At 44.4% G+C, this 24,218-nt stretch overlaps 1 protein-coding gene across 1 annotated transcript; it reads left to right on the top strand.

Annotated features, from left to right (window-relative positions):
• The first annotated feature begins 6,277 nt into the window (after nucleotides 1-6,277).
• On the top strand, nucleotides 6,278-22,206 carry LOC120840449 ((3R)-3-hydroxyacyl-CoA dehydrogenase-like). Its single transcript, XM_042293571.1, has 4 exons — nucleotides 6,278-6,323; nucleotides 8,820-9,044; nucleotides 16,861-17,066; nucleotides 21,817-22,206. The coding sequence occupies exons 1-4, from the start codon at nucleotides 6,278-6,280 to the stop codon at nucleotides 22,204-22,206; spliced, it is 867 nt and encodes a 288-aa protein (XP_042149505.1).
• The last annotated feature ends 2,012 nt before the right edge of the window (nucleotides 22,207-24,218 follow it).

The following is a 24,218-nucleotide window of genomic DNA, read 5'->3' as shown; positions in this document are numbered from 1 at the left end:
TCCACGTCATCGCTTCCGAAGCCACCGAAGGTGGGAGGGTCTCGCTGTCGGTAGGGGACGGAGCCAGCACGGAGATTTTGAGTGCCTGACGCCTCACCTCGAGACATTGTTAGGGCAAGCTGCCTCAGACTTCGGAGAAGCGTTGTGGTTAGTGAGCGAAGAGGCGCAGGGGACGCACTTCCACCAAAATGTTGCGGTGTTGTTGTTGAAGGAGTAGACAGTCTCTGGCGGTCGGCTTTTATTTGGAACTGCCGGGTTCAGCTCGAGCTGTCGCGCGCCCTCCGAGGAGGATTTAAACGAACATATGCAGATGAATGAACCGTACTTAATCCAATGAATCAAAGAATTAAAGTTTTCAGGAACCCTCCGAAACCCGAAATAATGGCGGAGGCAGGATTTGAACTCTGGGTCTCCCAATGTACGGTCGGGTTTACTAACCTCTACACACCCGACCGGACATTGGGAGGCCCACTGTTCAAATCCTGGCTCCGCCATTATTTTATATATATACGCGTTGATTTGTTAACATAATTACATTTAATTATTCATATTTATATAATATAATTAAATTTATATATATATATATATATATATATATATATATATATATATATATATATATAATATATATATATGTATATAATATATATATATATATATAACTGAGAAGAAAAAACCCTTGGTGAAAACAGCAACAACGTACGATTTATTCTTCGACGTTTCGGCTGGAGTCCCGTCTTCGCCAGGAAGGCCGGAATATATATTTATATATATATATATTGAATTCATGTCGATATAAAAGAAACCCTATTTTGTAGCAATCAAAGATTACCACCTTAGGACCGAAGCCTACTTCCTTCTGTTCACGCTACAATTACTAAGTGTGCAATCTCCTTTTGAACACTGCCGCGGATACAGTGATGTAGTCTCACCAAGAACCGAGTGTTTTTTCGAGAAAAGCGGGGGCCCGATGCTCTGCCTCCACCGCAGCCGAAGACATTGAACGACAATAGAAAACAACAGACTGCGTTGGGTTGCATTCTCTGCTTAGTTTGCTCATTTTTACACGTTACAAATAATGGTTTAGTTTACGCTCTGTACTTCCAGCGAACACGCACATTTGTAACAAACAGAAATCTCATTTTGCTGTAAGATAGCACTCCCGATTCCTTAATAATGCTTCCTCCATTAGACAATCTAATGCTGCCATCGACAACACTATGGCCCAATTCCAACCCTTATGCAAATATTGGTGTGCGTACTCTATATCAATATGCATTTGTACGAACAGATTCGGAAAAGCAAACAATTACATGAATATAATTCTGAAACTTTACGTACAAGAGTTGGCAATGTCCAATTAGTGGGCCTGTTAATCCCATTCCAGAATCTGTCGGACGTTTTCAATTCATTTGGACGTTCGATTTGCGATTCACAGTGAAAGCAATTCTTATCTACATTAGTAGTATGTTCATCACTCAAACAAATATAAAGTACTAAATAATACTCATAATAATGTCGATTTTATTTTTTAGAATAAAATTCATGGGGTATAACACGAAGCTAGAGTCGTTTATGACATTACGAAGTCATCTTATGTAAAAGTATAAATATTCATAAAGTAAGACTTGGACACAAGTGCAGACAATCGAGCAAAATTTGCGCAAACTTTTGAGGTGGTCAAGAGATGCTGACACATAAATATATCTTCAATTTACAGACCGCTGCCGGTGACCCCTGGATGTTCTTCAAGAAGGTTTGTAGCGCAAAAAAGGGCCTTTCTTGGAGTAAAGCTTCGATAACAGTGCAACCCTCGTTGTTTCTTCAACCGGCTAGGCGTGATTTCTAGAGATGTGAGTTTGTTAGATACGTTAAACATATTGCTCGTTTAAAACGAGCGATTTCTAGATCTGCTTCGAACTTTTTGGTATTGGTAGCGATAGGGTAAGAACTTTCTATAACGACACAATTATGCATTTAGAAGTTCGTTTTTTTATATTATTTGAAATTTCTGCTACTTGCCCTTCTTCACGAACTTCATTCTTTTCTAGTCTTTGCGAACTTCATCAGTGAATTAGATGTATATCCCCTCGGGATAAACAAAAATGTATATCGCAAATATGTCCATGACTAGTTTGCCAGTATAGGCGAATTCATCTGTTCCTTGAGCGCTAATATTGGACAAGTCGAGAAAGGTATTAACGACTTTAATAAAGAGGTAACCGAGCTTAGCAGCAAAAGCTGACGCGAGAGATATGGTTTAAAACTAAATTATTAATTCCTGAAGCACGAGTAAAAGAGGGTGTAGGCACACAGAACTACAAACCTTCAAATGCGTTTGCAGGCTTGTGCTTGTCCGTTCTCTCTTTCTTTCATTCTAAAGCTTACAAGGTATACCAAAGTTATCGGCAGTTTAGAGATATCCAAAAAAAAAATCAAAACCAACTTACTCAAGCAAAGAAGGGACCAATGAATGTAAAACCTATAACAAAAACTTGAATATTTAAATCAAATGAATTTTTGGTTATTGTAGATTCGAAACTGGAAAAGGATATTATGGTAATACCAACCCCTCCCCCCTTCCCCCTTTCCAATCTGCAACATTGTCTCATCTCGATTATTCACTTGTTCACAAAGGAGCAACCAATTATAATAACATATCTATGGTGCCTGCTAACTTTTGAGGAAGCAAATGAAAACTAGTTTTTCCCTAGTACCCAAAGCTGAACGATTATGCAAAGGCTTGTTCGAACAGTAAACCTTTTGCCAAGAACCAAGGAGCATGCTGGAAGTGCATCTACACACGACCTCTGCAAGAGCAACTGTTGCAGATGACAACAGGTTCACACCCATTGTTTGCCTATGCCCCACTACTCTCCTTTGTGGATTGACAGAAGGTTTAATTTTAACCACTGAAAGAATGATCACTTATGTATTTACTGGGTAACTTGTATGTGCATTGAATGTGTAAGAGCAAGCGTTGTTCCTAAACATCGTAGCGTACGGGCCTCCCCAGCCCATGCAGCTCAGAGAACAATGCTCTGGCTTAGGATTTATATACGACATAATCTGTCGGAACACGTGTTTTGGCCAGTCTTTCTCTTTGCCCGTACCTAGTCTCTCTGTTTCAAGCGAATCGGTAATGCAAAAAATTCTTCAAGTCACCCAAAACAAACCATCTTGAAAAAAAACGGGCTTGATCTCAGATGTCTTGAGAAACTCGCACAGCCATGAATGGGCATTACGCAAAATACCAGCGCCCCTAGTGGTTCAGGTGCAAGCCGGGAGCAGGAGACTATCGACGAAGAGTTTTGGTTTCTGGTTTAGCCCGATTGTGCATATGTCGTGATGTCGTGCCCGCACCGCCATTGCTCGCGTCGCCGTGGATAGCTGGACGCTTACGCGCAATGCGGTAAGTACCATTTTCTTCTCGTCGCAACATATTGTCACGAATAGAAACATAAACGCGATTGGTAAATCTTAAAATGAACGTTTAACGCTGCGAACTTGTGCCGAGAGACATAAAATAACAGACATACTTTGTCGGCGGCTGAAGGACGACTGACTTAAGCAGCCATGCGTAGCTCTGTTCGTAAGCGCGTGGGTATCTTAAAGTTTTCGCGCTCGAACAAACAAGTTACAACACGATTCTCGAGTAATCTGAAAAAATTCCAGTCACGCAATCAAAATAAATATTAAAAGGACAAGCGCTGGCGGGAATCAAACCCCAGCCAGTCCATTTTAAAACAAGTTGCACCGTGAAAATCGGATGATGAATTGCTTGACCACTTATTACATCAAGCCGTCCTCTCCGAAGTGACTGGATAGCGGAGTAGAATAAAAGCAAAATAAAACAATCTTGGGTACAGTAATCGGTCCGGGAAACAAGGACAGTTCTATGATATAAGAAACCAAAAATAAAACACTATTATAAGGCAGTTGCCACAAAAGAGCCAGTGGAAACCTGCTGTTTGGCTACATTACTGCTGCTTTTCCAGCACACAGCGCAATTCTAATCACGTAATAATTTTTTTCTAGAACAGTCTACCTAAACTTCCTATTTAGTTTTGTATCCTCTTTGCATGTGCCTTTCAATGCACTGAATTGCCTTCTTATCTTCAATTATGGTCGGCACAGCGTCAGGTTCAGGCAAGCCTTCTTCACACCCAAACCCATACGTACATGGTTTTGATATGCGCCGTCCCAAACACGTCGCGAACGAAAAATTATGTAAATGCCCAAACTCGTGTTTGCATAACGGGGACCATTTTTTTTAAATCTTGGTGTCTGAGTGAAAATGGAGGTAAGTGGGAAGAACCACAGCGACGAGCGTTGTTCGGGCAAGTCGACGGCTACAGATGAGTACGGTTTCGGCAACACCACGCGTCAGTTGGTACAGTGCCACGAGACTTCCGCGAACCCGTGATCAAACAAGAGAACCATCAACACGTCAGGCGATTGGGTCAGACGAACGGTAAATGGATAAAAGCAAGCGCAATGCAGCAGCAGAACGACAACGGCTCGAAAAGTCAGTATAGATCAGCCTACGAAGGAACCGCGGCCAGCCGCGGCGGGGTCAACTAGAGTTCCTATATATAGCTACCTACGGTAGCAGAGTTGCGCATTCAGCCTCGGCGAGTGGCCGTAGTGCCGGCTTTCCCGCACGCGCTGGATGCTTTGCTCCTCACGTGACCAAATTTGGCGAATAGCGGCACCACGCATGGAAAACAGGAGAGGAGGAGAAGGAGGGCGAAAGCAGGGGAACATACGCCGGGGCGCGAGCAACGTCGGCGGAGCGACCGTAAAGGTGGCTTTCTTGCACGGCGCCCGATGCTTTGCTCCTCACGTGATGGTTCTCGGCGAATAGCGGCGTGGCGGCGCGGGGAAAACAAATGCGCAACTGTGCTCTCCCCCTTCGGGGGAGCATATCGAGGAACTCTAGCGTCCACCAGCCGCACCTTTTGTGACGTCGGCTGACGGGCTTCGTAATTTCCCCCTTTCTGTCTGCTTCGAAGGGGCGTGGCTTCAGCTCTACTTTGAAGGCACTTTTCTCGTAAATCCGCGCATAAAATGACGAAACGAATGTGATATTCGTCATGGCTGAGTTCTCATTAACTAGCTTCGGGTGTTGTTTCTCGTGTCTAAAACCGCCTCAGCTTCAATTTAAGTTTGTAGGTGAAACTTCACCTATTTAAGCGTTATCTTTTGTTCTAAATTCATCTGCTTTTTTATTTGTGACAACATTGCACCAGGCGGAAAGTGGATATGAACCAACGTGGAAAAATTACGTGCCTGGAATACATAAACTGACAATCGATTCTTTGATACGTCTGGTACAAAATCAGTCACTAACAATAGCATATGTTTTCTGCCTGTGTTCACTGACATCACTGTTACATCTGAAGGTAGAAACCGCAACAACGTTTTGTGGGGCACGGGAACACCAGCCGAAAAAGACTGCCTACGCCTTCTCACAGCGCGTTGACCCATCACGGTGGCTGATGCAAACGCGCGGCATGCTGCCTGTAAAAGCGGCACCTTTCTTTTTTCGGTCTCGGTTATCTCGTGAACGTCTGGAGGATGCGAGTGCAAACGACATGACTGCGAGCACGAAAGGAAGCGCATTCTCAAAGCGTGAGAGCTTCCGCCCGCCATCGAAAGGCGCAGCCAGTCATTTCATCTGACACTCCTGCGCGCCGCAAACTTACACTGCCAACTGTACCTAAGTAGTTCGCACTCCAAGACAACTATAAGAACTATAAAAATTCAAGCGATGATTTCTACGAAATTATTTAGAAGTGCTGGCGATCTTGGTTTGATAGCAGTATCGCCCTGAAACTGTAACGAAATATGATAAAGTTATCAGTATGTTGCGACCGCTACATTCTCATTATATGTTTTTATGTATATATTTGAAGTTGATGTGTTTTTTTTTTTCTCTTTTATTCACGTCGCACACATTCCACTTTGGCTGGAAGTCACACACCGCATAAAAGTAGAAGTTGAACACGCCACGTCGGGCCAGATAAGTTAACTAGAAGCGTATGCCACAAATTGCAGTCCACGCGCAGCTGAAGGCTTGTCGTCGCTCGTTTTGAGGAGCGTTTTATTTAAAATCCAAAAAGGAAGCAGTATTTTGCTTCATCAAAACACCTGTATGTAAACCTCTGCATATTTGAGTCGATCCAGACACGCCACAGCTGAGTTATATGAATCCAACGGGCACTGCTGCAATCAGGACTCAACGGACTCAACTGTTTCAACGTAGTACTTAAGAATGTGTCGCAAACCATTGACAATATTTTTCATCTTTCTTCACACGGGTAAGCCTTTTTTTGCATATATGTTACTCGATGGTGCGCGTATGATAAGACGCCGGCCGGGATAACATGGCACTTCATTTCGAAGGCTTGTGCGGGTCTTCTGATTTTAATTGCGTGTCCATGAAAGTCATTTGTAAATAGCCTCGACGTCACGCGACACCGCGACTCTGTGTCGTGACCTGATCTGACATCCCTCTGTCAGGCTGCATTGTTTTATTTTTGTATCCGCAATGCATTCCGCACATGCTACGTTTCGCTGGTCGACCAAAAGATCGCCTCATTATCATTTTTACTTTCTTCTAAAGTAAATAGCCTTGTTCTCAAAAAAGAAAAGCTCCCCACTTTCCCCTCTAGATTTTTCCTAGAGGCAAAATTTCTGCTCAACCTTACCCTAGTAAAGCTGCCGATTTCAACGTAACTCGTGAGCCTACACTATACAGTGATATGCTGTGGTGTTTCGTTCCCAAACTTCTATAAGTCCTTCGAATATTGTTGTAAGTACCAAGGCGTGCATATAAATATAATGACGTTTTGAAAAATTAAACACAAATCAGATCATGAAACCATACTTTTTGGTTTGTTATCAGCGTGAAAATGTCCCGTTGCGAAAAGTCAAGAGCACGTCTGTACTGTTAAACCCCCTTTTTTCCCGGCCTCTATGTTTCGCGAATCTTTCACATAGGACATAATCACGACCAATAAATTTGGCGAATTTGAGACACCTGCATCGTATTTCGTGAATTTTTCAATTCGCGAAATACGCAAAACTTGAGAGCTCCTGGGAATAAGGGTTTGGCAGTATATGGTATTAACGTTATCAATGCCTCTTCGGTAGCTTGGGTGTAGATTCTAAAATTACGCGCGAATTTTCCACGTCATCCTGTGTATTTCGGTTGTATTCTTCGCTAATACGAGCCAAATTGTAATCTTCCTCTGTTGTCTCGAATTGTATTGGGCGTACGAGCCAAGAGAAAACAGGGAATGTTAAAAACCGTTTACTTCGTATTTTAACGTTCTGGAAGTCGGTTATAGACCCTTTTCCCAGCTTACAAACATGAACTGTCGCTTGCGTCCCAAGCAACTTGCCGTCGCATGCACCGTCTTTGCAAGCCTGTTGAGCTTACTTACGCCACCAGTGCTAGAAAGCATAAACGCTACACGGACAACGAAGTTGAAGAATTAACGAGAGTCGTCGGCTGCACAATATTACGTCTTTGAGGAGGCAAGCTGGTTTACAAAAATACACGATACATCTTAACATATGTTCCACTGCTTCATTATCTTGGTGTTCACCTGGTGAATAGTTGTTTAACGGTTTATCTGCATTTCAAGCAGCGGTCTTAAGGTGGCCCTTGTTCATTCGTTTTATAAATCGGAATTTCTCTAAGGCGTCAAAAACTGGAACATCACCTGGTGGCGTTTGCCTTAAAAAGGGTTTATATATTTGACTATGAATATCAAAAACTGTTGGACACATGAAGTTACACAAATTGTCTTCTAGGGGTTGTGTCTGAGATGATGATTTTTATATAAATTTATGCGTGTGATAATTGATTCCCCTGATCTGACATCTATCAACATTAATATTCCGAAGCTGGCTTTGCGAACCTCTCCGACGTTTGTTGCGCATCAAGGTACCCGAAATATTCTCTTGTATTGCATTCAGCACTCGCATTGTAACCTTCGTGCAAAACAGTTTTATATCTCTGAAACATGTTTTGTTGCGATTAAGTCGTTCATCATTACGTATCAATACAGAGGCTTTGGCTGTCCGAGAATACTAAGAATAAATAAATGATTGAATAACTATTTAAAGAAATGATCCATTTGGTTTCGCTACCCAGCAGCAATCTCTTCCAGCTCTCCCGCTATCAGCTTTAAAAACAAATATTCCGTTCCCGGGGAGTGTTTGCCTTGCCGAAGAAACTTTACCCGATCCGCTCACGTTTACGCGCAGAAAAATACGTTACGCATACAGTGATTGTTTTTTAATACGCTAAAAAGGACAGTGCGAATAATAACGGGATGGTTGGTCTGACTAATGTTCCAATAGTGTCATAAAGCGATGGTGTCAGCCCTCCGTCTATAAACCGTTTCCTATTAACCGGGACCGCCACCGTCGCTACAATCCGATGCGGACAATCAGACAGCGGTAAAAGTGCGTCGTCATGGCGATCGTCGTTTTTGTGCGTATTCTATGCCCGGCTAACCCAATCACCCTCGGAGAAAAGCACCGTATCACGGAGCATTCAGTGTGCGTGATTGCTTTAGCCTGGGATATAGCAAATATGCACGAAAATAACATGTAAGCAGCTCTCGTATATAGCGGCATTACGTAAGATAAATCTAGTCTACTCGCTCTCAGTTTACAAAAAAGACCTGGCAATGTTCCCAGTCGGGGAACCATCTATCCAGTGAGTGAATAGGGCAGGGTCAGAATAAATATATAATAAATATATATTCGTTAAATGTTCATTTTTTTATTCACGCTTCTAGGTATTGCGCTCTACCGGGCGGACGGCGAAAGGGACGACCCTGGCTCTGCAGGTGCTCCGACCGTGTGCCAGTCTCTGGGACTCAGCGGCCGCTTGGCCGTCGTCACCGGGGGCGCGAGTGGAATCGGCAGGAGCGTCTGCATGGTGCTCGCACGGGAGGGCGCCACAGTCGTCTTGGCAGACAGGAACAGAACGGGCGCGAGTGAGAGCATAGAGATGCTGCGAGGTTCGTCAATTTACTTACTCCTCCATTAAGCAGCCACGGGTTCTTTAGAGCCCTGATTGACCATACACGTTAGCAACTTACACTCTTCAGAGCGCAGCTCTTAGGCGCCCGTTTCCGGCTTGAGCGGCGTCGGCGTCGGCGTCGCCGTCGGCGTAACCGCCCGGTGAATTATGGGCAAATTTCCCCACTAAATTTAGCGGAAAAAATTCCCCGCTAAATCTAGCAGAAAAATTTCCTCACTGAATTCAGCGGAAAATTTTTTCTGGGGGTCACGGGACCCCCCGAGGTCACGTTCTTAGAGCGCAGCTCTTTAGGAGGAGGAGGGAAGGGTACTTAGGGTCACGTGACGCCCCCCCCCCCGAAAACACGTGACGCTAAGTACCCTTCCCTCCTCCTTCTAAAGAGCTGCGCTCTAATTCGGCGTTACAGGGAGTTGTAAACGGCTTTCATTTTTGTTTCAGCATTTCAAAATGCACAATAACACGAGGTCAGCAAAACAAGCATTAGTTAACGTCATGTAGAAACACGTCACTGATTTGTTTAACATTTTCGCGAGTTATTACATTTGACTTCATTCTTCGTGTAAATTGCTAACCACCCTGCAGTGCAGTAAAACACTAAACAAAAAACATATATGTCATATGACTTAAAGGGATACTGAATCGAAATTTGAATTTCGCAAAATAAGGCTCTAGAAGCGTTGAACGGGACTCTACGAACTCCGAAACATTGCTCGTACATCGATATCTCAAACGGATGGCCGCACTTTTCGAAAAGAAGGGCGCGATCAAGCGAGGCCTCTGACATCACTGTCCTCCGGGAGAATTTGAGAATGAGGGGGAGCGGCCTCGCTTCTTTCCTCCTCGCTTCGGTTCACCAGCTCGACACGGGACGTAGTGAGGAGGAGAGGGAATAAGAGTCGTGACGTGCCTTGCCTTGTCGGCCTCGTCGGCCGGGTTTAGTCGGGCGCTTCTTTTCTAAAAATATGTAGATCGGTTAGAGATATCGCTGTGTGAGTGATGTTTTTGGGTTTTGCATCGTCCCGCCTATCTGTCCAGCCTTGTTTTGTAAGTTCGAAATTTTGGTTCAGTATCCCTTTAAAGAATGACGTCGCGGTGCATGGCTTATGACGACGCGAAATTCAAATTAGCAAATTTCTTAGCTTCTATACTTTTCTTTGCGCTATGTTCAAGTTATGCCGTGGCTACGATTCAGTGGATCCGATTGAAGAGGCATGAAACTATTTTGTAACTTTTTCCTTGTCTGCTTTCCTCATCAACTGAAACGAAACATAGGAAATCGCGTGGTATTGCATAGCATTTCACCGTAACGGAAAGCTCTCTCGGCCGTCTTGGGTCGCCAGGGTTAGCCGTTAGTGTTCCTTGCGTAACGTGGAACCGCCGATGAATGTCATACTACAGCGACAACCCACCCGGCTTTGTTGCCAACGGCTTTCCCGACTGCGCAGTCTGAATAATTTTGCTTGAAACGGCGGAAATAACAACAGTGTCAGATTGTCGACTTTGATAGTGTTGGTTTCGGAATGCGATAACTTCCAGTTTTCATCATGCTGTGTGCAAGAGATAACAAATGCCGTCACGGCACTTAAGTTCCACGAACGCGAATCCAAAATTTGTCGACAGATTGATTGTTGCCGACTGCATGCGTCCCACTGACGCAGGGAACGTGTCGAATACGTGAGAAAGGGCCGGCGGACATGCTTTGGGTACCGCAGATGTATTATAGTGAAAAGGCGAGATCTTTCGATTGAAAAAGGTATGAAATGGTCAGCCATATTTCCACAACTTTAGTTGCGAAAACCAGTATTCAGATTTTTTAACTTCTTTCTTTTGGCCCACTAAACGCTATGAAATTTGCACAGTTCCACTCTAAAATCATTTATCCCAGAAAAAAAGTCCTTTCATGCCAAGCCGCACCAAAAGTAAATGGGACGGCGCTGGATGCCTTTGAAGTTTACTGTCCTCGCCTAGACCAATCACCCAGAAACATTTTTTTAATGCGCGAAAATAAAATATTTTCAGGAAATTTTAAAGAAATTGGTTATAGTGGTCACTGCGATGATGTAACTAGCTTCGAAAAAATATTGTCGCGTGCATGACGGAGGAAGAACGCTTCTTCCTACTTATAGAGTATTCGAGATTACTTTTCCAAAAGTGCGAAAGATATGGAGGGCAACATGAGCTTGCCGAGTCAGTCTCTTCCTAGCTCATTGCCAAACATTTTAGGTTGAACATTCGAGATATTGAGTGTATTGCGGCCATGCTGAGTCATTCACTTTCGCGAGGGCAAGTTGTCACGCCGCCGACACATCGTCACTCGCTGCTGCCGCCCACGATGCTCGGTGCTGCCTTCTTGACGCTCGTTCTTTTTTCTGGTTATGGCAAACGTTCGCCGAGTTAACTTTTCAGTTTACACTCATCAGCCCTTCTCCATCCGCGTGAATAAATAATGAAGATCATCACTATCAACTCAAGTATATAGACACAGCAATACGACTTTTAAATCATTCTCTTCTTGGGTGCATATTTTATTCATCAAAATATTATAAGAGCAAAACTACGTAACGTAACATCCTCAACGGCGGAAGAACTTGCAGTGAAACGGGGAGCCTTGGAACATAGTAGTCGTCAAATTCCAAACCTCTGAGTCACCTTCGTCGACTCAAAATATGCACTCCTAGCTCTGTCCTCAATGAATAAAAGATGTCTGCATATTCACCTCATTCACCCAATCCTGCAAATTCATCTCCACTCATCAGTTCAAGAAAATACGGTAGTCCTACATTGGTACGAGGACACTCTGAGATTGCTGGAATGTGATTGCAGACGAAACAGTCACAGATTCTTTACTCCAAGACCGCAAACACGAGTTGTGCAACTAGACGGCATACGACTCTCAAAGAAATATGATGAAGATACTACTGAGTAAAAAAATAAGCGAACAAACTAGAGTATACCGCCTTCATGTGCCTTAGCCAACTTCGGAGGATGGGCATATGGTCAAGATAGCCACTGAAATATTATCTTACTATACTTCGTTTCAGCTTCCGTCCGAGCGCAGCCGAAGGCTGAGATACGGTTCGCTACTCCGAGAAGAGCAATTCCTACGCACCAAAAAGTAGACCGCAAAAATAATTTTTTTAAATAACTGTTGTGTGCGTAAACATTCCACAATATTCCAGATGTGTACTGCTGAGAATGATTTGCAACTAAAAGAATTAGATATCTGAAGTTTACGCTTTTAATAATAGATGTAAATAACATATGGTTTAATGAAAACACGTTCATCCGCTGGCAACACGGCTGCAGTGCTCGGCTTTTTTTTGTGACTTGCTCCCGGAATGGCCGAATCATGTTTTCCTCACTGAGTCGCTTCAAAACATTCTTTCGCAAAGACACGTTTGGGCGGCAGGCGCGAGAGGTCGTGATGAGTGTCTACTTTCAAATTCGGCAGGAGACTCCGGCCGCGTCGTAGCGCGAATGCGTTGTAAACAAGAAAATCGTCCTGGCCACTACATTTCACTGATACGCGGCGCCAAATCAGGGCACCCCTGCATTTTCCGATCACATTGAACGCCGAGAAGCTGGTGGAAAGGACCGTGCCTCGAACCCTTGTATATCCAGGCAATACAAGGGAACATCAACGGCCGAGTCATCGGGCACCTTGCAATGTGTACGTACATCTCGAAACTATGCCGAAATGCCGAGCAGGTGGAAAGTTCGGACACAGACGCCAGTAGCTGGCCTACGTACTGACATCCCCTGTGACTAAATTTCAAGACGTCAAAGGGCACTTTTTTAAACAGCAGCAGACGATACCGTTTATACACCCGGAGCAGACGAAATACTCGGCGAGCGCGGGCGGCACGGACTACCAGCGGCGCAGCGGACTGATACAAAAGTGCAGGCAAGATCGCGTGACCTATTTTTCCGGCGTGTGATTGGCTCCGGCCACACGTAGCTTTGGCTGCGCTCGGACGGAAGCTGAGACGAAGTATAGTACTCGTTTATTAAAAATACTCTAAGCGTTGGTGTAGATCCAGTGTACAAGTTTCTTTTTACTATCTCTTCTCCTTGTCTTTTATACTTCTTTCTTTCTTTTTCTTAAACGTCTCTTGAAACTTGAGTCTAAGAAAAAAGTTAATCCAGTCAGGAATGCTATAATAGTATTTCGATAGCAGGGTTATCCGCAGTAACTAAAACATCCTTTACGCAATAATAGCGCTTTCGTTTCTATGTAACATGAGCCACTGCGTAGCGTGATTAGTCATGCGGTACACTGACTGCTCACGTGTCAATCTGCACCACATTGTCAAGAAAGTGAAAAAGGAAAATTTCAACGTTTTTTTTTTGGATGCTCCGCGCAAAAACTGGTCTGCAGATAAAGTTAAACACAAACTACTGGTAACGGCAATAGTTTCAATGCACTTCTGTTTCTTCCAAAGGGCATATTTTAAGAATTTATTAGCGTTACGTAACACAAGGGTCTTATAACGAATTCTCTTTTATGAGGGAATTATGAGGAATTCGCTTTGATACGAGGAATTGTTTAAGGTATTTTTTAATATTCGGAACATTTTTGAAATACTGTAAACAACTTAATTTTCGCGAGGACCTATTTTTTCATTCCGTGAATCGCCCACAATTCGCGAAAAATAGGACTCGGGAACAATTCCACTAACATATAAACCCATTGGAATGTATATTGAGATCCCACCGGGTCACGAAAATTAGAACCCACGAAATATTCTAAAACTTTAGCTTTGACCTCAATCGCGAAATACTGAGCCCGCGAAAAATGCTGTTTAGAGTAATTCAATACCGCTAACTCAAAGTACTTTAGAAAACTATATATTTAACGTTTATTTAATTTTAGTTTCCTGTGAAATGCCACCCACGCGCCAGCCGTCCTGATCAATCTTGGCAAAGCGCGCAACAAACGTGCGACACCATATAATCTTTGCACAAGAGTGGAGAACACAAGAATCATAGGTTATTTTTTTTTTATTTCATTCGAACCGTACAGCGTTTAATTTCACCAGCTTACGTCACACCTCCTTCCTTCCTACAAGAATTAAAGGGGATAGATGCGCGGCCTTTGCCGCGGTTAGGGGGACCTCTGACAATGATATCCGTTCTGATAAAACGCAGAAACTTAAACGCGAATAGAAGTTTAATGTTGTGTGTCTCCTTTTCTGGTCTTATTGAAACTAAGTAAAACGCCTGGTGTGCCCGATAACTTTCTTCTGGAAACTGGAATTACAGATAGGTTTTTGGCGACGTCCAAAATGTACTTAGTAAAATATACACTAATTTAATATAATTTAAACACTCAAATGTAATTTAGAGTAAAATTATACCGAACGTTACAACTTTCCCTGGCTGAGCCATTTTTTAAAGACGATGTGAGATCAACTTTCTTTTTTCGATCTCTACTTTTCACAAGAACAGTTTGGCCAGGGTTCCCTGAAACACCCTGTATATACGTCTTTGTTCATTCATCAAAGGAGAGTATTTATCAGTGCAAATTTTCACAGCCAAAAGATTAGTCTTGAAATAAACGGGGACATTATCACCGCTGCATTCTCCACAAAAACTGAGTTGATTAGCGTAGAAAATTTCCCTGAAAGCCGCCACAATGCAACCACAGCGGATGTTGCAGCACATAAATTCCGGATGTGTTCTACAGAGAATGATGAACGAGTTGAAACTAAGGGTAGTTGCCTGAGGAGGAAACAAGAAAGCACAAAACGGATGGAGATACGAAAATGGCTTAGCGAGTAATGACGAAAAGTTGTGCCTTGCAATTGAGATAAAGCAAAAAGTTTCCTGTGAACACCTGGAGTCGCGTACTGGAATTAGTTACTTTTTGAGTTTGCTTAGTGACGTGTACATTCCAGTAACGTGTGCATTACAAACTCCATGTGGCCCTTATGTAACCTCCGTTCAGCAACGATCCCTGTATTCTCATTCTGTACCACAAGGCTAACGTGGCTCTGTATCTTACTTTGTTTTTTTAATCAGCAAAAGTCAAAACTCTGGTTCCGACTGCTCCTGCAGGGGCGGTTTTCTCGTCAACGCCGCTATCAATCCCGGTTGCTAAAATAGTTTCAAGAGGGTCTTCGTAACACGTGACTGCCTCAGAGGGCAGAAAAGACGTAGTGTTTCAGGCGATTCCGCTCGGCAGACGTAAGCCCTTGCCTGTTGTTTTCTCTAGTTCTCGCTTTACACAGCCCTCCCCGCGTGGATAACATTACATACCGCTTCTAATGTATGCAAATGAGGTGCAATTTTTTAACAATAATCCCTAGAGAGGAAGAATAACAGAAACAAAGGACAAACAAAAATCTCCAAACACAGCTAGGTGGGCTGGGAGATTTTATTCTTATTCTTGTCTAACTCGCTGCACCTTTGCATTAATTGAATTACTATCATAATCATTTTACTTCCATTTTTACGTTGTTCACCCTCTTTCTGCGCTCAAAAGCGGTTTTTAATAATCGAAGCGAGGACGGACTTACGGCAGCTATTTGCGTTTCTCGGCGCAAGCTATTTTAGGCTGTAAAGTCAAGGGTGGCGCTGCTTTCAGAGTGTTCCAAGGCTGCCAAAGCTGCATGCGAGAGCGCGTTACTTCTTTGGCCTCGCTTTCGCGCTAGATATCGTTGGAAAGAGGTGCGAGACGAAACCACGTGCTCTCGCAGCAGGGCTGAGTTGCAGCACTGAGGAAGCGACGCCAGCCTTGAAGACGCAGCAGAACATAGTTGACGCCGAGAGAGACTAATAGCTTCCGTAGTTCCGTCCACCCTTAGCTTATTAAAATCCTCTTCTGGACGCTGAAATATGGTGAGGAGGCATAAAACATGAGTAAAATAAACCGCCTTTTGGTATATCAGCAGCGTCATACAAAGTATTGTAGGAAGATGTTGTGTTAGCCGAAAACTAAAGAAAAAAAAAGTGGACAAAAGATACGCCTTTCGAGCAGAATCGTATGGAACGCTACTACTTCTTGCTCTCTGAGCCCCCCCCCCCCCCCCCCTCCCGTGAGGTGACTATAAAATACCTCTTACGATTATGGTGGCCGCCGGGAGTGATGGCCTCATTCATCAGCACCCCTTCCCTGGCCTTGTGCCGTACTCTCCTGTAGAAATTGTTCCTCCACAGTGTTCCACTAGTATATCAGTATGTTGATTCACATTAAATACTCGCCATATAAATATTCGCAACGTAAATTTTGCTGAGAATTTCACCATACAGAACGAAGACAAGCTTCCTATTACAATGTCTCGGTTGTAAGCAGAGGTTTAGCCCTCTGCATTGTGAATGGCGTATAAACCTTTCCTACGTGGACATCGCAATCTTCCATTCTGGAACTTCCGGTATGCGTGAAATAATCGCTTTCCTCTAGCCTCGCCAGTAGAACATGTTAACATTTGAATTGCAACCGTCATCCCGTCTTGTTATGTCCTTCATATATGTTTTTGTGTTTGTTTTTCTTTTGTTTGTTCTTTTGCTTTTTTCGGGCTGTAATCTCTTGCTTTTTTTTGGAGCGCATACCGGGTACCGAGACAATCTAACTTGGTGCAAGGCTAAACGAAAAAGGTGTATAAGGCTCCTAGTCCTCTATGTGATGTATGGAAAAGGTCCACGTAAGGAACGTTTGCCACCTAAACAGCCGATTATTTAAGGGTATGTGGAACTTTATTACTTTGTCCTTTAAGCTGATTCCATATCTCTAACCTCCTGCTGATTGCGTACTGGCTTATCGTTCGTTTTCTTTGTCTGCACCCGTTTTACAGAATCATACAACGGGGATCACCGGGCCATATACGTGGAAGTCTCCAATTCGACCGCTGTCAGCAATTTGTTTGGAGAGATCAAGTCTTCCTTTCCAGGAAGAAAGGTCAGCGTCGTGGTGAACTCAGCAGGCATCCTGGGACCGCCAGAGCCCATTGAGGAGACGAGCGACACAGACTTTGACGATGTACTTGCCACCGACTTAAGGGTAAGTCTACACTATACCATGAACCACGCCTCGCGCAGCTTGGGACAAAATTTTCGGCGTTCAATAGTTTTTATTCAAATTAAAAGTAACAACTTCAAGCAAAAAACAACAACTATGCAAGTGCCTAACGAAAATATCTGGAATGTACGCACTCACACAACACCGGGTCAGCCTAACGTTGTTTCTTTCATTGCAGTCACTGACTGCGACAGAAACGTAAGACGTCGCGAGCCCCAAATATATTCTGACTCCTAAAAGCCAATAGAAAAAAAAAAGACATTATCGTTTAGACAGCGTAAGGTTTGTCTGCTGTCCGATATATACCGCCACTGTATTACGCTGTTTACGATACATTTAGCCAGTGTAGTACGACTTCCAGGCTGCGTTGTTTAATGTACATAGCGCACTAGCGATACAAGGCCGCACGCCCGTCCGATGCTCATCCGGGTCGAAACGGGGAGAAGTGAGGATTGAAGACAGTATTCCTGGGGTTCTGCAGCGCGAGCTTTCACTCACGGTGCTCCAAGCTGGGGATCACATCACACTTAGCCGCGGACCCTCCTCTTGTCACTCCCCAGTCGACGAGATTTAGGCATAAGCGAATAAGAACTCCGAAAAAAAAAATACCGAGCAAGAAGTTTAAGCTTAACGAGCTAAGCCCTGCGTCTCTTGGGCTCCCTGAGACTATATTGCATTCTCCTCTTTCAAACATCGGCGAAAACAGTGCGCTCTCTTTAGATCTTTTTAGAGCGCAGCTCTTATACGCCAGTTCCCGGTTTGAGCGGCGTCGCCATAACCACGCGATGACGATTGCGAAGAGGATGACGTCATCATGCACGTCATCGTATGACGTCAACGTCATCGTCATCATCACTGATGACGTCATCAGTGATGATGACGATGACGCTAAATCCCGGCTTAAGTTAGCGGAAAAAAATTCCCCGCTATATCAAGCGGAAGAACCTTCCCTGCAAAATTTAGAGGAGAAACTATTTCCCGCTACATTTAGCGGAGAAAATCGCCCCACTAACTCTAACGGAAAACCTTTTCCCGCTAAACTTAGCGGAACATTTTCCCGTTAAATTTAGTGGAAAACATTTTTCCGCTTAAATTAGCACCAAAAATTTTTCCGCTAAATTTAGTGGAAAAAAGTCCCCGCTAAAGTTAGGGGGAAAATTGCCCGGCTAAATTCCTGCTAAATTTACACGCGATGCTGTCACCAAAGATGTGCATTTTCTGCGACTTGTGTGAAGCACACGACAATCAATGTCCATGTTAGTAGTGGGGGACTTTCCATCATCTCCCCTCAGTACCCTTCCCTCCTCCTTCCCATGAGCTGCGTTCTAAATCGGCGTTACAGGGGATTGTAAACATCTTTCATTTTTTTCCTTCTCATTCTTTCACACGCCGGTTTCAGCGACGTCAGGATCACTGCATTAGGGATTCTTCGCATAACCACTCCTTCTGCAACCCGTTAAATAAAAGTGGCAATCCTTCCGAACTTGCCTCATTATGGCGCATCCTTCCAATCAAAGGCAAATATATTAAAGCATTCACACGGCACTCTAGCTCTCGTGTATGAGGACGTCGCCAAGCTATTTTTTCACAGTCACAGTAAGTGATTTTTATTTTGAGGAGTTTTCAGCTAAATAACCACCGTTCATTGGGAATGCCGGCTTGAAAAGTAGGAAGCATCATTGTCGGGACTCTGGTTGTTTGCTTTTCCGAACAAAACCTATGGTCATCCACAAGCTCCGAATCATGCCCGGTAACTCAGGCATAACATGCCGAGACCCTTCAACGTCACATCGAAGAGCATGTGCGTGTGCACGGGAGAGTCAGGTACAACAATACCGCCTAGTTAAAAAAGAGTAAGTGCTGAATTTTGCTGCGTCACTAAAGACGGCCACCGTATGCCAGGGATTGGACACGACTGCGGTGTCATCGTTCGTGCTGGGATTCGTGTTCTTACTGATTGAACACAAAGTTCAGCCGAACGAAGACGCCGTAGTTGTGTCCAATCTCCCGCCTACGGCGGCCTTCTTTAGTGACGCAAGAAACTTCAGCACTTATGCTTTCTGATCTACGAGGTGTTGGGAACACAGGCCTTCCTCCTCTACTTATCGGTCTCGTACGTGGCTTTCTGAATACCGAGGTACACGTGTCGTTGTCCCCTGCGTCTTGCGCGCTCGAACGCGTCAAGGAACGAGAAGCTTATTGGACATGCTTATGTTCGTGGAAGCGCTCTGTATCATACAAGAGAGGTCCATTCTAAGTGTTATTTTATTTAGTGAACTGGGGGGGGGGGGGGGGGGGGGCGCTTAGAATGGTAACTGTAGGAGTAAAGAATGTTCAAAACTCATTATTAACCTGCGCGTTAAATTTAGTGATTTGTAGCCTTTTTCGATATTCCTTGAGCGGGCATTATATTTTCGAGTTTGCAACAGCGATGATGACAGAAGGTGACAGTAGCAACAAGAACCCACGTCAGTAAACAAAAAGGTAATAAAGGATACTATGAGGGCAATGACGACGACCAACGGTGATGGCGAACGACCACCAGCACGAACCTCTCACGACGTGTACCCTACGAAACTGTGACCGTGATTAAGTGCTGATATGTCGAGGCATTGATGCGAGGATTATTATTTTTTCTTTTGTATATGATAAGCCTCGAGCCGCAGCTTCCTTTAGGGTGTGTAATGCATCTTGCGTGGCGTAGTTGGCAACGCACGCAGCTGCTACTCTGAGGAACAAGGTTCAACTCCGATGTTTTCCAGTGCTCTCTCCTGTTAATATTTGCTATTCTTGAAACTTTCAGCCTATTCAGCTGTCACCGAGCGTCGTGGTTTAACAACGTTCCTTAACGTAAAGCGTATATTCGCAACTCCAGACCGGTGGTCAGCATTTCGCGAACGAAAAACGAATCAGAGGAGCGGGAGGCAACGGCTGCAGAGACGGTGGCAGGGATTGTCGGCATTGGTGCTGCTGTTACCGCATCATTCACGTCGCCGTGCTCATGTTTTATGAGGTTTAAACGAAAGACGCGAGTGCTTCAGAAGAGGAATTCTCTTCTGGTGTGAAGCTTTTAAAATCAACATGCTCATTTTACCATTTTGATGTAAGCCTGAAACTGAGGCAGGAAAAGAGGAAGTTTCAAAGTGGAAAAAAAAGGAACAGTCGAGGATACGTCTCTAACACAGCTAAAGACAAGTTTATTCGGTCACCCTCTTATATACACTCCACAGTCTTCACCACAGAACCTTCGCGACCTCCAAAGCCAAAAGATAACAAAGAACTCATCTCTTTCCACCACAATAATCAAACGACCTTTCGTTTGTCGTTTGATTATTGTGGTGGAAAGAGATGAGTTCTTTGTTATCTTTTGGCTTTGGAGGTCGCGAAGGTTCTGTGGTGAAGATTGTGGAGTGTATATAAGAGGGTGACCGAATAAACTTGTCTTTAGCTATGTTAGAGACGTATCCTCGACTGTTCCTTTTTCTTCTGCTTCGAAACTTCCTCTTTTCCTGTCTCAGTCTCAGGCTAACATCAAAATGGTTAATTTCCACCAGCTTCATTTTGTTAACGCTCGTCAACTTTTCCGAAACCTGTGATGTGCTTCTGCCCAGCCCGCTTTGTATTTGTAGGCAAATATATATATATGTATATATTTATATTTCCAAACTGAGCAGCGCGAGCATGCGGGCACCCGGGAAAATCATGGAGAACATATTCCCGTTTTTTTTCCGCCATTTTGATACTACCCCCCTGCCCTCTATGTGACGTTGGAGTTGCGACTAAAAGCTGCAGTAAAAGGCCGGTTCAGGATAGTCTCTCTTTCGTTGCAAAATGTACGGTTCTTTGTGGTTTCATTTTAGTATGGCTCAAGTTCGCCCCCGGTAAATGTTTATTTTTAGTTTTACGTTCCTCTGCCTTTTTCTTTTATCCGTGACACCTTTACAAGAGCGTCGACCGAACGGCAGGCCGGTCAGCGCCGTCTACTGGAGCGCTGCGACGATATTAGCCCGAATAGTCGCGTGAGAACAAAACTTGTTTATGTGGTTTGTGCGCATGCGCTCACTGCAAACAACCTCTGCAATGGATAGCCCTACCAACGCAAAAAATACAGGGCCGTATGCAGTCAGCAGAAAAACCTAGAAGACGATGCTCAGATATGAACTTTATGTGCGTATTCGGGATCATTTTGTTTTCTCATATCACTACAGCATTCCGTGATACGGCACTGACCGGGACGCGGGTCGACGCTCTTATAATAATATTAAAAATAACCAAACTGAAGATTTTTTTTACACGTAGCAACTCAGTGGGCTTTAAAAATAATCTGTGTTTATACGCTCATCATCACGAGCAAACCGTAATATTCCAGCCTGAAATTCCAGCGGTTTTTATTACACGTAGATTATATATGAACTATGCTCTCTGGGCTACGTGTGCCCAATGGGCCATGGCACATTTAGACCTTAGTCCATAGGAACGGATAATGATGTTACCATGCCACGTGAAACCATGATGTCACATTACACCTTAAGGTCACGTGAGGACACGAGGTCACGTGTCCTGTGACGTCAGTCATATCATGACATCGCTTGACGTCTTGGGGTCACGTGAACTTTGACGTCAAACGCACACACACACACAGAGACGGCACTCAGATCATTTCTTCTCATTCTGTGAGCGTCTGAGTATATGCTATGATCAAGATATGCGGGTTTTTTTTTCTCACTCACAGGGAACGTTCTTGATAAACCGAGCGTCGGTGAGGCACATGCTGGCTAACAACGTCACGGACGGCACCATCGTGAACATCGCGAGTGACCTCGCGACAATAGGCTCTGCTGAACTCCCTTCCTATTCCGCCTCCAAGGGCGGCGTCGTCTCCCTCACCAAGGCAGTGGCCCTCGAAGTGGCCACTAAGGGCATCCGTGTCAATGCCATTCTGCCGGGTCCCGTCGATACGCCTATGCTCACCAACCTACCCGAAGAAAAGGTGGCCTCTTTCGACAAGTCAGCGATGTTCAAGCGCAGGGCAAGGCCTGAGGAAATATCCGAGACGATTGCGTTCATGTGCAGTCCTAAGAGTAGCTTCATGACGGGAGCTGCCATCGACGTAACGGGATGAGCGATAGCTCAGCATTTTTGGTAAAATATAAACGCCCAGTACATGATATCGAAGTAGAACCTTAGATACTTGTGCAATGTGTGCTTTTTATTTATGCCTCCTGGCTTCGCCAGTCGTGGAATCAAAAGTTTATGGCAGACAAAACAATTCACACCAACACATTATGAGGGACATGCTTGGCGAGGGGAGGCATCCCATGGATAATATCAAATTTCAATATTTCAAAACGCAAACAAAAGCTTAAATAGTCTGCCCAATCAGCGGATAGTCAATATTGCCTTTTTGCAAGTAGAGCCTGGCTAGTTAGCACCTAGTCAAAGTCCATCCCTGAGAAGCGCGGCATGGCTTATAATACGCATTTATTCACCTCCGCACTTCACATTTGCTTAAAGCTTTTCTTATTATTATTCACTGATTTAGAGAGTTTAGATGACGCTCAGTACGTTTTTGGTTGTTTTATTGAACCTGTACAATTTCTCTCGCAAGTTAAGAAAAACGAACAAAAACTTAAATTAGGGGTAAATATTTGACCGTGAGTATTATCCTAATAGATTACTTCCCCTTGAGGTATAAATCAAACGCACAAACCGAATGAACGGGGCTTCTACGAAAACTATTTCGTTTTATAAATGTCTTCCAATTATAACCACACAACCTGCAGATAACGGTACTGGTGGTCCGGTGGCTATTCGAATAAAAAATAAAAATCCACGGACTCGAGAAACAACAAGTAAATCATATTTTAACGTTTCCAGAGGAGGTCTCTCTTCAGCATGATGACACTTTATAGTTTCTGGCTTGTGATCACATGAATACACGTATATACAAATTATTGAAGAACACACACACACACAAAAAGTATATTAGTAAGTAAAAAGTGAATCACCCAAAAAGCAGCGGAACGCAGACGCTGGTGCACGGATGGCAAGATGCGGAGTTGACATAATGTTAAAGGACTACTGGATTCGAGAAATGGGCGGAACGTTGAATGGCGAACAGATACTATCAAAACATACTATATATCTGGCAGAGGTTAAATGGAGCTCAAAATTAGCTTTGCGTAGCAGCGGAGCTGATTCGGGAATGCCTTTATAGGCAGAAGATAAAACGACGTACGCCACTGCGAATAAAAAAAAAGAATGGGTTGCAAGCTCACGGAAAGCGTTGGTCGCAAATTGGGAAATTCCCATCGAGCGTGAATTGTTGCAGCATGCAGGGCACAGCTCTCCGTGCGCATGCTCAGTCTACAGCATGCAATTGAAAGGATTTTTTCTGAATAGATATTAAAGTATTTTACGACACAGCACTGGAGATCATAGATTTAAAGGAGGCAGCAACTGAAATTATAAAGAACGTTTGCAATTGAATGACGGTCGCCTCTCAGTGAGATCGTTCTCAAGTGCGCATGCGTAACCTGCTCGCGTAACGAGGAGGAAAGCGAGAGGAGAGGCAGAGACGCTTGCGGACGATCGGCGTTTCCTCACCTCCTTGCTGCTCGTATTTTGTGCGCTGCCCACAAGCCACGTCACCCCGATCGAGGAGTGGGTAACACTGTGAAATATGGGCTGCGGGCTCGTACATCCGCCTTCGTTTAAAACCGTACTTTCCGATCAAGATGGAACTATCCAAAGGCCTCCGTAACCCGGAGGCATTCTGTGATGTGCGCGGCTGAGAGCCATCACCGGGCTACAAATGATTTCGCCATGACATGGCCCCGCGTGCCACGAGGTATACCGTCGACGGCCGGAGAAAAGGCACGAGCGAAAAAGAACGAAAAGGGGGAGAAGAAGACAAGCGGTCCGAGGAGCTGGCTGACTGTTCAGTTCTTCCCGGTTCGACTAGGCCGGGAACTCAAGAATGCGCTGGCCTGGCAACCGCTCCTGCTGAGTGCGTCCTGGTTCCACAAGGCCGGGAACTCAGAGACTCGTCAGCCTGCCCTTCGCCCTCGCTGGGTTCGTCCGGACTTCTGAAGACCCGGAACCCAACACTCCGCCCGCTTAGCCGTCTCCACC

The sequence above is a fragment of the Ixodes scapularis genome, unplaced genomic scaffold (assembly GCF_016920785.2).
Source record: "Ixodes scapularis isolate PalLabHiFi unplaced genomic scaffold, ASM1692078v2 PGA_scaffold4__175_contigs__length_147842914, whole genome shotgun sequence".
In the NCBI taxonomy this organism is placed as follows: domain Eukaryota; kingdom Metazoa; phylum Arthropoda; class Arachnida; order Ixodida; family Ixodidae; genus Ixodes; species Ixodes scapularis.
Note: the sequence above shows the minus strand (reverse complement) of the source record. Positions and strands in the feature narration are given on the sequence as shown.

Bases quoted from the DNA above. Each gene is read 5' to 3' on its own strand.
- LOC120840449 (XM_042293571.1), top strand. From the start codon at position 6,278: ATGTGTCGCAAACCATTGACAATATTTTTCATCTTTCTTCACACGG. The intron at 9,045-16,860 runs GTTCGTCAATTT...CCCGTTTTACAG, and splicing joins GAGCATAGAGATGCTGCGAG to AATCATACAACGGGGATCAC. The intron at 17,067-21,816 runs GTAAGTCTACAC...TCTCACTCACAG, and splicing joins TACTTGCCACCGACTTAAGG to GGAACGTTCTTGATAAACCG.